We start from the raw sequence: 17021 nt of genomic DNA, 5'->3' as shown, positions 1-17021 counted from the left end.
TTGTACTAGTGATGATGGCCACAGGAAGGCTGAAATGCCTCTGGGACTCTTCCTGGCTCCCGAAAGGGTGGATTGCTATAGCAAAGCCACCAGCCTAGTCACCTTTAGGAAAAAGAAGTAGGCAGGCAATGTAATAGCTTAATGAACGAACGGTTATATGCAAATGCTCATCTGATCTTGTGACATAATCTCTGCTTTGTTCAAGGATGTGATGAAGGCATGGACAAAATTTGTTGCATATTCCTTCAGGAACACGTATTTCAACTGAAGATCGATCCCTAGAATCAAAGTTGCTGATGATAGAAAGAGAACTAGTACAAAGAAAAATAGATTCAATTACAAAAATAGCTTCAAGAACAGATGACTTGCAGTACTTTCAAAAGTGAAAATACTTAATACAAAACTAAATTAATGGTAAATACAAAACGAAAGCACTAGAAAGAACAGGGCCCTAACACTCTCTCACCCCCTGAAATCTGGCTGATCTCTACAACAGTATGCATCTCTAGTTCTGTTAATTTTTCTTAAGGAGGAAATATTAGTACCTACATATTCACTATATAGACTCTGTTGTTGACTAGGCATAACATCAGGTACTAATGCTTGAGGGCTTCCTCAAATTCGAATACTCACGCTACCTTTCTACTCATGCTACCTTGTAATCCCTTGCCGAAACCTGTGTCTTGCATCATAGCGACAAACTCACTATAATCAATTCGCCCATCCTGAAAAGCATAAAAGTAAATTATCATGAACAATTTTGTATCCATAACAGTTTCATAGGGAAGAAAAGGCAAAAGAGAATCGAGCATGTTGGTCGGGAAGTCGAATGAATTACATTATCCTGGTCAACTTCACGTATTATATCGTCTAAGTGAACATCTTCTAAGCCAAACTTCTCACAGGCCTGTTGCAGCTCATCTCGAGTAATGTACCCACTTCCATCTCTGTCGAAGTACGAGAATGCTGCGAACAGGTGATCCTCCTTCTGGACCTTGTTCAGGTGGAGCATTGCTGCTAGGAATTCACCATAGTCTATGGTACCGCTGTTGTCTACATCCGCCTGAATTAGTAATAGAAAAGGAAACCCTTCGTCAATCAGAAAACAAAAAACTACTAGTTGCTGATTTGACTTAGAAACCAAGACACATAGGAAGGATTCAGCGAGGTGATCTTGAAAACTGACCTCACTTTATCGTTGATCTATACTGCTGTTCATGAAACTCCATCAATTGGAACGTAAGAAACATGAACTATGCCTCACTTAAACTAAGAAATTGATAAATTCAAAACTAAAGATAATATGGTAATCAAAAGGCAACCTACTCTCTCCCAGACCCTACGCTTTCTCTCCTTGTTATAACTTCCATCGCACTCCACATGCATAGAATGTGTGTAATTCTAGTATTATACTAGGAAACCAAATAAAACAACCAACCTCTCTCCTTATTGGTCATACTTTATAGTGCTAGCATTCCTCTATACAAATATAGACTATGTTTACAGAAATTTCATTCAACAGTAATAATCATCTTAAGATACTTCTCTTTATGCAAAGCGCTACTGTACTTTAAACTAGTCTAGAATGCAGGGACATGTATTCAAAATAACTTGGGTGCACAGAGGAAAACACATCCACTCTAGCCAATGTTGCGACTCCCACATCTGTGTCATCTTATGATTCTTAAGTATACGTTTTTGCATTTTCCTCACTAATTAGATAACTCCGGATTTGCACATCCTTAAATATAATGGCACTCTAGCCTATTCAACCTATATTAATTAAATCCAGTAGGACAAGGAAAACTATTATTGGAATAAAACTAAAAACTGATCATGTTTTCTACAAGACTACAAAAAATCTCTATGTCGATCGAAAACTAGCACTTACTGCTTGCATTAACCAGCTGATTTCAGAATCCTTGAGGTCAGCACCCACTCTTTCCAAACCATTCTTCAGTTCCTCAAGGGAGATATGCCCACTATTATCCGCGTCTATCATCCTGAACATTTCTTTGAGGCCTGCAATTTCCTCTTCAGACAGGCTTTCTGCAATGACCTACAAAACAAGCATAGATGGGTAAGTCATACCCGAACAGAAGAACCAGCCATCGCAACAGTCTTCAAGCAGGAATATTGCTAGGCCACCAAGGATGATATCAACCATGTTTGCTTCTTCATGTTATAAATAACATCCATGCAACCAACCCAAGATTCCTTCACCAAACTATTAAGATCCTTCTTTTGCAGTTGTTTTAAATCACAGAATTGCAAAATAAAAAAAATTACTATCGCAGAAGTTTTAATGACATTGTCGTAACCACGCAAACCCGACCTGTAAAATCCTTTAGGATATGTTTGAAGTTTGGACAAGGGATTTGCAAGTATTAATGAATTAAAGCTAAATTAGTTAGAAATGCACTACAAAAGATTAGGAGGAGGGATTTGAAACAAGTAGACAGTAGACACAACGCATTAAGATGGATTTGAAATTGCCAACTTGAAAGGAGTCATTTGTAAATCCCATGTTTATGCTTTGTAATGATGCAACATTTCAAATCCCTTTATCAATAGCAAATCCCTTGGTATTTGCAAAGCCCTCATCCAAACATAACCTTACGGTTGCAAAATTTAAGGATGAGTATACTCACCCTGATGGCAATTTTCTTGAGTTTGTTCATGGCCGAGAATTGCTTCAAGCGAGATAGAACAGCAGAATCAAGAGGTTTATCAGGAGCAACACCATCTACCTGAACCCATGGGTGGCCTGCAAGGACAAAAGTGCTACTTAATGCAATGCTATGGTACGTGATAGAAGAAATGCTGAAAACATTTAGGATCAAACAGTTTGAATAGAAAACTGACTCTCAGGTCAACAATTTTGCCTTCAATTCTATGTTCAATTATCAACTCGTTGATATGGCCAAAACAGATAGTCTATAAGCATGATATGCAAGCACCAAGGGCAAGTGAATTCCAAAAAACCTATTTAACTTCTATGTAGTACACTTTCAAGCTACCCAATTAATCACTGGACTAACAAATACTTCTAATTTGAAATTTTTACAACTTGCCATAAAGTCGGTTCTTGTGAGATGTTTGGAAAGAAAAATCCAGTTGGGTTAACTGTAATATGCGCCCGCTTATGTTATTGTAGACATCGAAATTTCGGTGAAACAAATGGAATTTTCCGTGTTCACAGTTATATTTTATTATTCTTACTTAATCTAATTCTAAACCACTTTGTTCACACTAAATATTGATGCATACTTAACCATCTAGTTATATAAATTGATGCTTAAAATACGCTTCTGCTGCAAAATAAATCAATATAGCATGATATAATGCAGCTTAAAGGTTGCAACAAGAAGTTCAAAATTTGCAGAGAAAATTTACTCACAAAGAACTTCATGGGCCGTTAGCCGCTTTTTTGGGTCCCTCACAAGCATTCTCCGAACCAAATCCTTAGCACTTTCAGATATGTTGGGCCATGGTTCTGATATGAAATCAAGTTCGCCTTTTAATACCTGCTCAAATATACCTTGCTCCGTTTCTGATCCAGAACATCATAAAAAAAACTAGAGATTAGATGTAACTTTTACATGGCTAAAATTTAACGAATATTCAATAAGACAAAGCCATGATATGCCCACCATCCCAGAAAGGGGGCACTCCACTGAGTAAGATATAAATGATCACACCAGCACTCCAAACATCACATTCTTGACCATAGTGCTTCCGTAGTACTTCTGGTGCCACATAGTAAGGGCTCCCAACAACATCAGTGAATGTTTCTCCTGGGAAGATGGGTTTTTGTTATAATTCAGATATTGGAAGAATTCAGTCTAACAATGTGAAGTATGTCAAATAAGTTCGAATGGGCAAAGACAATATCCAGACAGCATGCTGGCTTTAGAAAAAATATATCATTTACAACAGAGATTTACTGGTAAAATTAACATGCTGATTTGTAGCAGCTATCGGGCATGGGATCATTTGTTTGAGGAGGAAACAATACATTAACATGATTATCAGAAACATGATCATTCTAAGAATTAACTAAAAATTATATCCTTTTTTTCTGAAGGAATTCTCGCTTAAATAGTTACTGTGAATTAGGATTGCATCCTTAGTGCTCTTCACAGTTATTTTGAAAAGTGCCCTGAGGGGTGCAAGCAATTTACACAAGCAACATGAGTCGTCTAACACGCTGCATACATAATTTTGAAATGAAATGAAAACGAAAAACCAATTAACAAAAGACAATAAACAAATAGTATTTCTTCTCCCCTTTAGCTAGCATAGTTCTGCTTAAATAATGAACAAAGTGTTACAATAGTTTCATTAGTTTCATGTCTTTCATGTTCAAGTCCTTACTTTTACCTTATGTATTAAAAAACATATATTGTGGCCAGACACATGAAAAATTCGAAAGATGAAATAGCATCTTTGTTCTGGTCTACCAGAAATGACATGATATCAAGATAGCTCCAAAAGGTTAGCCACAAAATTACCCAAAATGACAGTTATAACTTATACATGAATTGATGTAACCTTGTGTGACGAATTATTAAAGTTAGTAGGGCAAGCTTATGACACATGGTCTCCATATTAGTCTTACAAAGTGTCATACAGGCTATAGGCAGGAGCAACTAACCCAACTCAAACAAACTTGTCAATTCTTGAAATGTTGAAGACAGACTTCAAAAAAGAAAGAAAGCAAATTCGACTAAAAATTTGAACCTGAAACTTTTTCTACAATTAACTTCACTCCATTACAAAAGTAAACAATTTAAGGCTTTTTATCCAAAATGGTTCTTGAGACTTGCATAACTCCTCACTTTGGTTCCTGATATTTGAAATCAATACAAGTGGTCCCTGAGATTGTCCATCATCAATCATTTTGGTCCTTTCGTGAATAGTTATATTAAATAAAGATTAAAATGACAAAACTATCCTCAATTTCATAAACAATAGGCCAAAATGATTTAACAAATTTTGAGGGTATTTTTGTCATTTTATCCTTATTTGATGGAGATTTTTCACGGAATGACCAAAATGATTGATAGTGAACAAACTCAAGGACCAATTCTATTGATTTCAAATCTCAGGGACCAAAATGAGGAGTTATGCAAATCGTAGGAACCATTTTGGATAAAAAGCCACAATTTAATATCAAACAATACATATCCTTGATTTTTCAAGCTTCAACGATGATGTTGGAAATTATTCATACTCATATATTGCACAAGGCCATCTTTATCTCTAAAGCAGTTTTGATCACCCTCCTCCAAAGCCACACACCCCAACCCTTAAACATTTTGATATCTACCCTGCCACCACCTTTCACACACTTACCTCTCCCGGTATATCCCCATCTACACACCTCTTTTTTTCTCTCAACTGATATCTCACATGTGCAAATAAAGTTTGCTTATATATGGATAAAATATTTTCACACTTATGGTCGACTACTTTTCACTTCATGAATATGAGACCTAACATCACAATCATAAACATTCAACATGTCAAAGCAAGGAAGGTTCGTTTTTGTAACTACTTAGAAGCAATCAAGTAAGATAAAAATGGTCAAGTCCAACAAATTCAGTTCCACAGAACCACCATTACAATCTAGAAGTATAAAATCGAAAACCTTACACTCATCAAAGTAAACCAATGAATAGGAAGAAATAGTAAGGGAATTCTACCAAAAACCAATTAAATACCAGCTGAATAATGAATCAAAAGCATATAACTTATTTCATAGGTTTATGACAATAGGGTCAACATATCTTTGCATCTAATTTGTTCCATATGGGTTCCAGATATGAATCTTGTCCATAAATGTGATATCATACCTGGCCTAAAGAACACTGAGAGCCCAAAATCTATTGTCTTAAGTGGTGCGTCCTCTTCCTGGTTGACAAATAGAAAATTCTCTGGCTTTAAATCCCGATGCATGACACCCAAAGAATGGCATGCTTCGAGGACACCAATGATAACCCTTGCAAGCTTAGCTGCCTTTCTCTCTGTGTAATGCCCCCTTTGTATAATTCTATCGAAAAGCTCCCCACCTGCACACAGTTCCATTACAACGTGAACTGCCACAGCATCCTCATAAGCGCTGACAATTTGTATCACATTGGGGTGACCTGCCAAATGATGCATTATCTGAATTTCCCTCCTAACATCCTCCACGTCTTCTTGTGTTGTCAATTTCCTCTTTGCAATCGACTTGCAAGCAAACTCTTTATTCGTTTCCTTCTCCACACAGAGAAACGTCGTCCCAAATTGCCCTTGTCCAAGCTTCCTGCCCAAGCTATAAACATCCTTTATATTCCCAGTCTTCCTTCCTAATACCGATTCTACTTGCAGGCCAACGCTTGAAATCCTCTTCATATGAGCAGGTTTCTTTGATTTCTCAGCATCCTGAGGAGGCTTACTCACCTCCTCCTTAACCTCCGGCTTATTAGGTTTTTCAGGTTCTGCCTTTTGATGTGGATCATTACCGATTTTCACAGCTGGAGGCGGTGTGCTTTGAACTGGATTAGGAGGAATTTCAATAGCTTTAGGAGCCTGATGATCAGGAGCTTTATTCCCCTCATTACCTCCTTTAGATGAATCATGATTTGAACTTGGGGCACTTTTGCTACTATTTCCTTCATTGGGAGGAGGAAGCCTATTTTCCGGCGGCCGGTTTCTCCAAACGGCAGCAGTAAAAGATTGAAAGAAACCCTTCCCAAGATTTGGTCCTACACATGTGTTCCCCATCAAATAATAAAAGCACCAATCTCAGGTCCTTCTATGAATTTCAACATCCAAATCAATCTTCTTCTTCAATCACATTAACTACAATAATAAGCAATCCAATCAAGTCCCTACCTCTGCAGGTCAGATCAGGGACCTGAACAACACCTAGCTCGATTCTTTGCGCCCAACAGCATATGATTGGAAACCCTAATTGCACCCTGTTCTATTCAAACTTCCAACAAATCGATGTTTTCCTTAGATTCAATGACATAAAAGAGAAATTTGGGTCCGAAAACGAACTGAGACGCACAAAATTTCGATACACATCACGGGAATCAACTATGAAGAAATATGAATAAAAAAAAAAAATCTTCTAAAATGGGAAAAATTACAATAAAATAGTGCGGAATAAAAATGAAATTTGGAAAATTAAAACAAAATGAATAAAATTACAGTTCAGGAAATGTACAGAGAACAAATTTCAATGGGGAACAAGAACACCAGAAAATGAATAGAAAAATGTTTCCAGAAAATGAAAACCCTAAAAAATGGGAAACGGGAAAAAATGAAGGCTAAAAGGAGGGGGGGAGAGAGAGAGAGCGCGAGAGAGAGAGAGAGAGAGAGAGAGAGAGAGAGTGCGGGAAACTGAGCTATTGAGAGCGGCTCGGTGAGTCGTGAAGAAGAATGAGAAGCAATTGAAACGTTTCAAATGCTGGGATTCTGAAGTTCTGGATAATTTTCGAAAATTGAAGGGACGCCATATCCGCGTTCTGCATGCAGAGAAGGAGAGAGATCGTTATCGACGCTACAAATCCATACTTACGCGTTCAACTCGTACCGTATTACCGGTACAGTAATCATATTTATTTTATTTATTTTTGTTTACAATGTCACGAGTAGAAAATAAACTAATATAAAATTTGTAACGCTATTTAAATATATGATCATTTATAAGTGAAAAAATATTTTTAAATCGTAGTACTACAAAGCGAAAATTTAATTATTATTTTTATTATTATTATTCCAAGGAGGGGTAATGAGGTAAAGATAATTAGAGTTCCGAAGTAACTAACAAGAAAGGTTACACAAAATTAATGAAGAACGCCTCAGTGACAACGAGCTTGTTTGTATTACTTTTAAAAAGATTGAAACCGCTCTTGGTGAAAATATTTTTGGAACCAATCCTTTGTAAAAATACAAGTAAATCCTAGAAAAGCACTTAAAGTGCTTTTGAAACCAAAAACATTTTCTTTAAAAGCAGCCATTTTAAAAGCACATCCAAATGAGGCCTACGATTTTTTTTAGGACCAAATGTTTAAACTAAATTTGCAAGCCAAATAATATGTCACCAATAAAAAATAAACATGTTAATCAACACTTGAGTGATAATTCAATTATCAACAACCACATCATTTGGTTTACAAAGTTTGGTTTAAAACTGGAAATTATTATTGGCACTCAAAATTCTCATTTCGATCTCCAACATTACCCTTTTTGTAAGGGTAAACTGCAGTTTGACCCCCCTAAACTATTTTATTGGTAAATTAACCCATTGAACTATTTAAAATCAACAAATTAACCCCTTACCATTAGATTCCGTCACTATTTCGTCAAATTCAAGGGCAAGTTAAACTTTTTATCATCAATTCTTACTTTTCAGTTATAACCACCAATAAAATAAAATAATGTTATGTGAACACAGAATCATTCAAAAAACTATAGCATAATAAGAAACATAAAGAAACCAAACGTTTACATAATGGACCATTTCACATTGTCATTGCACATTATTATGTGTCCACATGTCATAATTTTATTGGTGGTTATAAGTGACATGTAAGAACTAATGGTAAAAAGACTAATTTACCCTTGAATTTGACATAATAGTGGACGCAATCTTACGGCAAGGGGTTAATTGGCACATTTCAAATAGTTCAAGGGGTCAATTTACCAAAAAAAAAGTTCAGATGGTCAATTTCAACTGTAGTAATAGTTCAGGGGTCAAACGATAATTTACTCTTTTTTTAATCATAAGTATAAAAGATGGTGGTGGTATCGTGATTAAATTGAAGTGTGGCATCAATAACTTTTTGTTCAAAGCCACTAAACTTGAACTAATTTACGATAGTGTCACCGTTTCCTTGTTTTGTCTTTATTGCGAAGAAGACTCTCTCAAAAGTGAGACTCTCCATGGAATCTCTACCACTTCATTTTTTTGCATAATATTTTATAATGTTGGCACAAGAATTGACGTACTTAGAGGTAGGCAAACGGGTATAGGAACCGCAGATCGGGGCGGGTAATCACAGTTCGGGACAGGTACGGGCCGGTTCCTAAAATTTTACAAAACAAACGGGGTGGGCCAAGTCCAAATACTTAGAAAAACGGGTACCCGGACCGACCCATTTCTACTTATAATGAACGGCTGAGATTTTATGATACCCTATCATCCAATCTCAACTGTTGGTTTCTACCCGAGTCTAAGGTTCCAAAATTCAGTCTCTCAATCTCATCTGCCTCTCTATCTCCCACAATCTCTCTCTCTTTCCCATAACCTTCTTATTCTTCTTCTTCAAGTTCTTAATCCCAGCTGGGATTGGGACTCCTGGGCTTGAAGGATTCGAACTTTGGGACTTTGACGGCGTGTAACTAGTTCTTAATCTTTGTTCATTCCGAAGGTTTCCACACTCTTGGAGACGGTGAGACAGTCGAGTACACTGTAGAGGAGGCGGTGGGTTTGGTGGATGAGGCGACGGCTCGAGTGGTGATGGCTACTACTTAGGTGGTGGATACGGAGGTGGAGGTAAAGGTTTTCGTCGAGGATCGATTAAAAGAGTTCCTGAGAGATTGATTAAGTTTGCTTGATGGGATTTAATTTTTCAATTTTTTTTTTTTTTTGTTATTCACCTGAAGTTAGAGAGATTGGTTTTTGGGAATTTGGCTGGCTTTTTGTGATATTTGTGCAAAAAGGATAGTGAAATCTGGGAAAGGTGGCAAATTTGGAGATTATGAGATTGGAATATGATTATGGTGAAGGTAGAGAAAAATGGGGTTTTTGTAATTGGATTGGGGAATTTAGCTGCTTCAGATCTGTCTGCCATTTGAAAAATTGGGTATTGAATATTAAAAGGGTATGTTTTGTTTTGTTCTCTTCCATTAGCGAGTCGGAGAAGCTATGGCGCGGCGACGAAGGCAGCATGGCGGTGGTTCTGGAGTCTTTTCCGTGGTAGTTTCGCAAAAAAAAAAAAAAAAAAAAAAAAAAACCTAATGACCCATGGCCCGGCCCGTTTCTTTTAAACTCCGATCAGGTCCGGTTCCTTCAAAATTAGGCCCGGCCCAACCTATGCCCAGCCCTAGATGTATCACTAGTAAATAAAAACTCTTGTGCGATAAAACACACATTTTCGCGCAACGTCACTTTGCGCGACAAAACTCTAAACTTTGTCATGCAAAATAACCAAGGTTCTAAAAAACGCTAGGCGCTAGTCGGGCTACGGACAGAGGCCTAGCGCCTAGGCTGCCTAGGTGGATTTATGTATATTTATTATATATTATTATAAAATATGAGTATATTTGTAAAATTTTAGGACTTTTCATGTTAGTTTATAACATTTACTCAGCCCACATATTTTAATTATTATTGGCTTTGCTTCTTTTCTTGATCAAGATTGGGCTTTACTTCTCATTTAATAAACAACTTTGTTTCTTTATATAAAAACAAATTTCTTATTCCTGATGACATAGACAAAAAATGACATAGACGTGGCAAATGGACAGCCACATCTCTCTTCCCACAACTCTCTTCCCACTTTAGTTTCTTATCAGCCCGTGAACCACACAAAATCCCATAAATCTCTCTCTCTCTCTCTCTCTCTCTCTCTCTCTTTTTCAAGAAACCTCTAGCAAAGCAACCATGGAAACTAGGAGAGACAATCGACGATGACGGCCCAGAAAGCCTCTCGAAGTCGCAGCGAGTGAGTGCACTGTAGTTGAGGAAAAAGAGACGAAATGGTTGACGACGAGACTTGGTTTCTGAAATTAGGGTAGCTGCAAGGCACGGGAAGTTAGGAGTTAGAATAAAAATAGGATTTTTTTATTTTTTTATTTCAAAAATAAAAAAACGCCCAGCTCCGCCTAGCCGCCTAGCATCGCCTAACCCACCTAGGCGGCCGCTTAGAGCCCAGCCGATTTTTCTAGCCGATTTGCAAGAAAACGCCTCAAATGGTGACAGCTCAGCGCCTAGGCCATTTTTTAGAACACTGTGAAAAACACATCATCGAGCAAAGGTCACTTTGCACGACGAAATTTTGAGTGACAAAAAAACATCGTCGCGCAAAGTGACTTGCGCAATGAAATTCTAAGCTTCGTTGCACAAAGTCTTGCGCAACGAAAAAACATCGTCGCGCAAAGTGACTTTGCATGACAAAAAATATATCGTCGCGCAAAGTCTTTACAAAAATAAATAAAATAAAAGCATTATTTTTTTAAATCTTTGCATGACGTGATTCAAATATTTCGTCGCCTAAACCAATTTATTTTCATTTTTTTATTTTGTACGCATAACATTTAAGAAATTGAATGGTATATATATTTATTAAGTAGCTTTAAATTTATTATTGTAATTCGGATCAGGTTTTTGTTAGAAAAATATATTATTGTAGTTCGGATCAAATTTTTGGTAGAAAAATATATTTTAAGTTGATGATCGAATTAGTTCATTGTATTCATATAGGGTCAAGGAGTGTAGTTGTAAAAAATCATCAAAATCGGAGTTGAAATAACCGTTAAATCGTTATTTTTCATTTATAACCGTTGAAAAGTTTTGTCCCGTTACTTGATCTCTGAATGTTTGTTTTTTGTGATTTTTGGTGTTTATGATCTCGAAGTATATACAAACAAGTTTTTCGTAGAATGCGTATCCCATCAAAACAATAGATTCACTAATACTTAGAGTTTATTTATATTTTCATTAAGTATAACATAAGATTTTGTTGTATCCACTAGTGTAAATATTTTAAATTAAAGAGAATATTTAGTCATTATATTCATATAGGATCAAGGAGTGCAGCTGTAAAAAATCATCAAAATCAAAGATAAAATAACCGTTAAATCGTGATTTTTCGTTTATAACCGTTAAAAAGTTTTGTCCCGTTACTTGATCTCTGAATGTTTATTTTTTGTGATTTTGGTGTATATGATCTTGAAGTATATACAAGCAAGTTTGACGGTTGGATCATTGAAACTAGTTTCGTAGAATGCATATCCCATTCACTAATACTTAAAGGGTTTATTTATATTTTCATTAAGTATAACATAAGATTTTGCAATATCCACTAGTGTAAATATTTTAAATTGAAGATTGAATTCAGTCATTGCATTCATATAGGATCAAGGAGTATAATTGTAAAAAAAACATCAAAATCGGAGTTAAAATAGCCGTTAAATTGTGATTTTTCGTTTATAACCGTCGAAAAGTTTTGTCCCATTACTTGATCTCTGAATGTTTGTTTTTTGCTATTTTTGGCGTATGCGTTCTCGAAATATATACAAACAAGTTTGACGGTTGGATTGTTGAAACTAGTTTCGTAGAATGCGTATCCCATCAAAACAATAGATTCACTAACACTTCTAGTTTATTTATACTTTCATTAAGTATAATATAAGATTTTGTGGTATCCACTAGTGTAAATATTTTAAATTGAAGATAGATGTAAACACGAGAATTCCTGAAACAAGCGACAAGAATACGTGTACAAAATATATTTTTTGTATTAATGATTTTGGGGTTACAATCTCTTTGTAATTTGGTCATCTGATTCTATCTTCGTAGGGTGTAGGTTTGTGGATGAGTTGCTGATCCAAAGGGCCGTCGGGGGCTTGATCTGAGGATGAACAGTTGATGAATGAATCTTCAAGGGGCGTTGGGCTTGATCTTGAAGAATGGGTGTATGAGTTTGTTGAGGTTGTTGATCCAAAGGGCCGTTGGGGCTTGATCTTAGGATGAACGGATGATGAATGATGAACACTTTCTTCAAGGGGCCGTCGGGGCTTGATCTTGAGTTGGTGGGAGTTCTTCAAGGGCCGTTGGGGCTTGATCTTGAAGGTTGATGGATGATGAACGATGAACACTTTCTTCAAGGGCCGTCGGGGCTTGATCTTGAAGGTTGATGGATGATGAACGATGAACACTTTCCTCAAGGGCCGTCGGGGCTTGATCTTGAGTTGGTGGAAGTTCTTCAAGGGCCGTCGGGGCTTGATCTTGAAGGTGGATTTGACGAAGAACGAAGATTGCTTTCTTGATCCTTCGGGATTTGCTTGAGAGCTTTAGAGTTTCAAGGCTTCTTTCTTTCTTCCTTCCTTCTTTTCTTCTTTTCCTTCCTTCTTTTCTTCTTTTCCTTCTCCCCCAAAATGAATGCCTTGGCCTCCTATTTATAGAATTCCAAAACTTGATTTTTGGATTTAAATAATCAGATGAAATAAATCATTTCTGCCAGGTATTGACACGTGTCATATTTGATGACTTTTCCAATTTATTTCGATTTTTCGTTGAATCACACGCTACATGTAAAATTTATGTGACACGTGAACATTGAAATTTTAATTATTGGTCAACATTCATTTCACCGAAATTTTGATGTCTACAAATGCCCCCACTTCAAGGCGCGTCGTAGACATGTGCTTGTCACGTGTAGAAGATGCGTTTTGAAGTCCCTTAATGTAGATGTCAACCCAAGGGCCGTCGAGGCTTGATCTTGAATTGGGCTGGAAATTTCTTCAAGGGCCATCGAGGCTTGATCTTGAGTTCGACTGGAAGATTTTCTGGTTTCTTCCAATCGTTGATTTTCCGCAGGCTTACTCTTGAACTGAGCTGGAGGATTCTTTTGGTCTCCCCCGAAGGTCTGAACTTACTCCTTTGATCTGGAGTTGAATTTGATTCAAGGGTGGTGAACACTTGATTTTGAATCGGACTTGTGATTTCTTCAAGGGCCATCAAGGCTTGATCTTGAACTGGGCTGGAGGATTCTTTTGGTCTCCCCCTATCGTTGATTTTCCTTTGTGCTACTCTTGAACTAGGTAGCAAGATTCAGACACATGGCAGGCAAGCACGAGGTGGAAGTGATGACCTGTTTCTTTGTTCAATCTTTCCAATTCGTATTGAAGAGGGTAGATCGGAAGACTGAGCATATGCAGTTGTAGCTTGTCTCCACATGCTTCAATGCATCATTTTCACTTGCCTTACTTGCTCCCCTTTGCAGAAGTGGTATTTCCTTATGCAGGTTTAGCATCTTCTCTTGTACTATTTGTTCCTGATGCAGGAGTTGAATGCAAACCTTGCATTTGAATGGACCATCACTTCTTGGTGGCAGCGCAAGTTTGAGTGGAGGTTCCGACATATTGCTTTCTCTGTCCTTGTCCTGGCAGGTGAGAACAAGGGCAAAGGAAAAGATAGGGGAAAAGCATGATATGAGATACCTTTGCTTTCGCCCTTGATGATATGAGATACTTTTGCCTTGGTGTCAATTGTTTGCAAGGGCATTCCCGAAGAGGAAGAAAACTGAGCATTTTGAGATGCTTTGCTGGGAGTGTACTCTCGGAGGTGAGGAAGAGTTGGGCATTTTTTTTTCTTGTTTGCAGGTCTGCCTTGCCATAAAAGATGAAGGTCGACATATATAGGGATTTCCCAACAGCAAGTGGTGGTACTGTTCTTTTACCCTTGTCGACAAACGTTTTGATCCCGAAAAATTCGGCTTTTTGAAATAGTGACGACTCTTCGATCTTTGAATACGCCTCTTTGATTTCTGAACAACGCTTCTTCGATTTCTGAACGAGCGCCTCTTTTGACAAAGCTACACGCGTTTTCTGAAAAGCAGAGAAAGCGTCGCCGAACTTTGCGCTTGTCGGCTAAAGATGTGTAGCTGCGATGATGACCTCCACGTGATCTTTTGACAAAGTGGCACCCGTGCTCTGAAAAGCCGAGAAAGCGTCGCCCACCTCCACGTGTTTTCAACTTTGTCGGAGATCTTTTGACAAAGTTGAACGCGTTTTCTGAAAAACCGAGAAAGCGTCGCCTAACTTACGCCGGAAAATCCATCTTTTGAGATTTGCAGAGCGATGTCTCTTCACTTTTGAATAAGCGGCCCTTCGATTTCTGAACAAGTGCCTCTTTCTTTTTATAGAGGTATTGATCACCTCTAAAATGCACACTTTGAAGGTTGCTCATTCCTGAAAATCATCTCCGGCCTTTTGAGTTTTAACTCCATCCACCCATCTCTTTTAACACCTTTGAAAAAATGGCTAACCCATCGAACCTTAGCTTAGAATTGGGTCTCAGCAGTGATACAGGCGCGCCGCGTCAAAGTAACGTATGGCGCCCTTCTTTCTTATCTTCTAACGGTCCTCTTACAGGTGAAGACTCAGTGATGCAGGATGCAACAACAGCTGCAATAGTAGTTAGGAACCTCCTCACACCAAAAGATAGTAGGCTGCTTTCAGGACGGTCCGATGAGTTGGCCGTTCAAGAGTCCCTTGCTCTTAGTGTTCAGTGTGCGGGCTCTGTGTCCAACATGGGCCAACGCCTGCTTGCTCGGTCCCGTCAGGTGGAATCATTGATGGCAGAAGTGGAAGATCTTAAGCAGGAGATTAAACAGCTTAAGTACGAGAATAGAAGTTTGCATGTGCTTGCAAATAACTATTCGTCGGGCATGAAGAGGAAGCTTGATGAGATGTAAGAATCTCAAGGTCGCATTCAAAGTGACCGTCAAAGGCTTGCGTCTTTCTTCCAGAGGCACATTTTTCCGGCGTCATCAAGCGTTCCACCAAGTATTGGGGCCTCGAATGATCTATCTTCGTTGCTTCCCGCTCCTGGAGTTTGGCCAAGTAGTGGGGCTTCACGTGAACAACCTTTGTGAAAGCTGCATCTTTCTCTTTCTTTGTTAGATACATTTTTTTTTTTTTTTTTTTTTTTTTCGCACTTGTAATTTCTCGAAAATCAATGAACATGCTTCGTTTTATTTAGTGTATTGTGCTAAATACAGATAAAACATATACATCACCGTCCATCACCATTTTTTTATTCTTTTCTTTGCTTTCGGTGGCGCTGATCCACCATTCATTTATATATATATATTTCAGATGGTGCCAGAAGCACCACCATCGTTTTTTTCTTTCTTTTTATTATATATATATATATATATATTTTTTTTTTTTTCACATGGTTCCAGAAGCATCATCATTGCTATTTTTTTTTTATTATTCTTTTGAAAGATGTTTCCCAGCATCATTATTGCTTTTTTTTTTTTTTTTTTTTTTTTTTTTTAATTTTTTATTATTCTTTTGAAAGATGCTTCCCCGCATCATCATTTTTTTTTCTTTATATGGCCATCTGCAAGGCTGAGTTCGTGGGTGAAAACCCAGGCGAGTCCGAGAGAAGACGGAGGAGATCTTTGGGTGTGAGTTGACAAACTTTGATTTTATCAATCACATTCAAAGGCAGCAGCAGAGGCAAGCAGACGGATGAGATCTTTGGGTGTGAGTTGACAAACTTTGATTTTGTTGATCACATTCAAAGGCAGCAGCCATGGCGGAGATGCAGAAGCAGCCAGAGCTTGAAGTAGTGCAAAGCGTCGAGTTTGAAGACCGGCTAGTCGTTTGACAGCGGTCAATGAAGCTCTTCGTTGATTTTGATCATGGTGGCCAGAATGACGAGGGACTTGCAGGCGAGGAGCTGCATGGATGGAGAGGAAGAAGTGCCTTGTCGTGTTCCGTCACTTTCTCTTAACCTCTCTTACTGACTTCATGTTCTTTTGTTGCAGAAAAATGGGAGCAGAGCTCTTGGATTTGATTGGAAATTCACAGGGTGGTTTAGACCATTGATCAGGACAGTACCACTGAAGTGAAGGTGCTTGCTCATCGGAGAAGAAGCTACAAGCCTCCTCACTGCTAAAGAAGTTGTGCTCCTCCACCTTCACGGAAGGCTGATAGCTCTTTTGGAACGGAAAGCAGTTCATTGACGATGATGACGGCAAGGACGACGAACAACAGTTGAATTTGAGTGAAGTGGAAGCCGGCAAGGGGAATCTTGGGGTGGAACCGGAAGCGGCGCCGAAGTAGTTATTTGACGACGAGGAGCCGCTGGAGGACGAAGTTGTGGAGGCGGCAGAGGCCGAGGAGGAAGAAGAAGAGTTGCAGTCTTCGAACACAGTTTGGGGAATATCTTCATTGTCCACAATGCTTTTTTATACTAGACATTGATGATACTTTGACAATGTAGA

General features: G+C 38.1%; 1 protein-coding gene across 1 annotated transcript; it reads right to left on the bottom strand.

Annotated features, from left to right (window-relative positions):
* Positions 1-297: 297 nt before the first annotated feature.
* On the bottom strand, positions 298-7581 carry LOC103952709 (calcium-dependent protein kinase 20-like). The gene is made up of 7 exons (XM_009364366.3): positions 5859-7581; positions 3654-3797; positions 3401-3553; positions 2652-2767; positions 1892-2059; positions 839-1063; positions 298-725 (listed from the first exon to the last, which is right to left on the bottom strand). Exons 1-7 carry the CDS (start codon positions 6769-6771, stop codon positions 630-632), a joined length of 1815 nt encoding a protein of 604 aa, XP_009362641.2. The 5' UTR covers positions 6772-7581; the 3' UTR covers positions 298-629.
* Positions 7582-17021: the final 9440 nt, after the last annotated feature.

This window comes from the organism of the source record quoted next, unplaced genomic scaffold (genome assembly GCF_019419815.1).
Source record: "Pyrus x bretschneideri cultivar Hongxiangsu unplaced genomic scaffold, Pyrus_bretschneideri_v1 Contig53, whole genome shotgun sequence".
In the NCBI taxonomy this organism is placed as follows: Eukaryota; Viridiplantae; Streptophyta; class Magnoliopsida; order Rosales; family Rosaceae; genus Pyrus; species Pyrus x bretschneideri.
The sequence above is the reverse complement of the archived record's forward strand: the minus strand, read 5'-3'. Positions and strand labels throughout refer to the sequence as shown.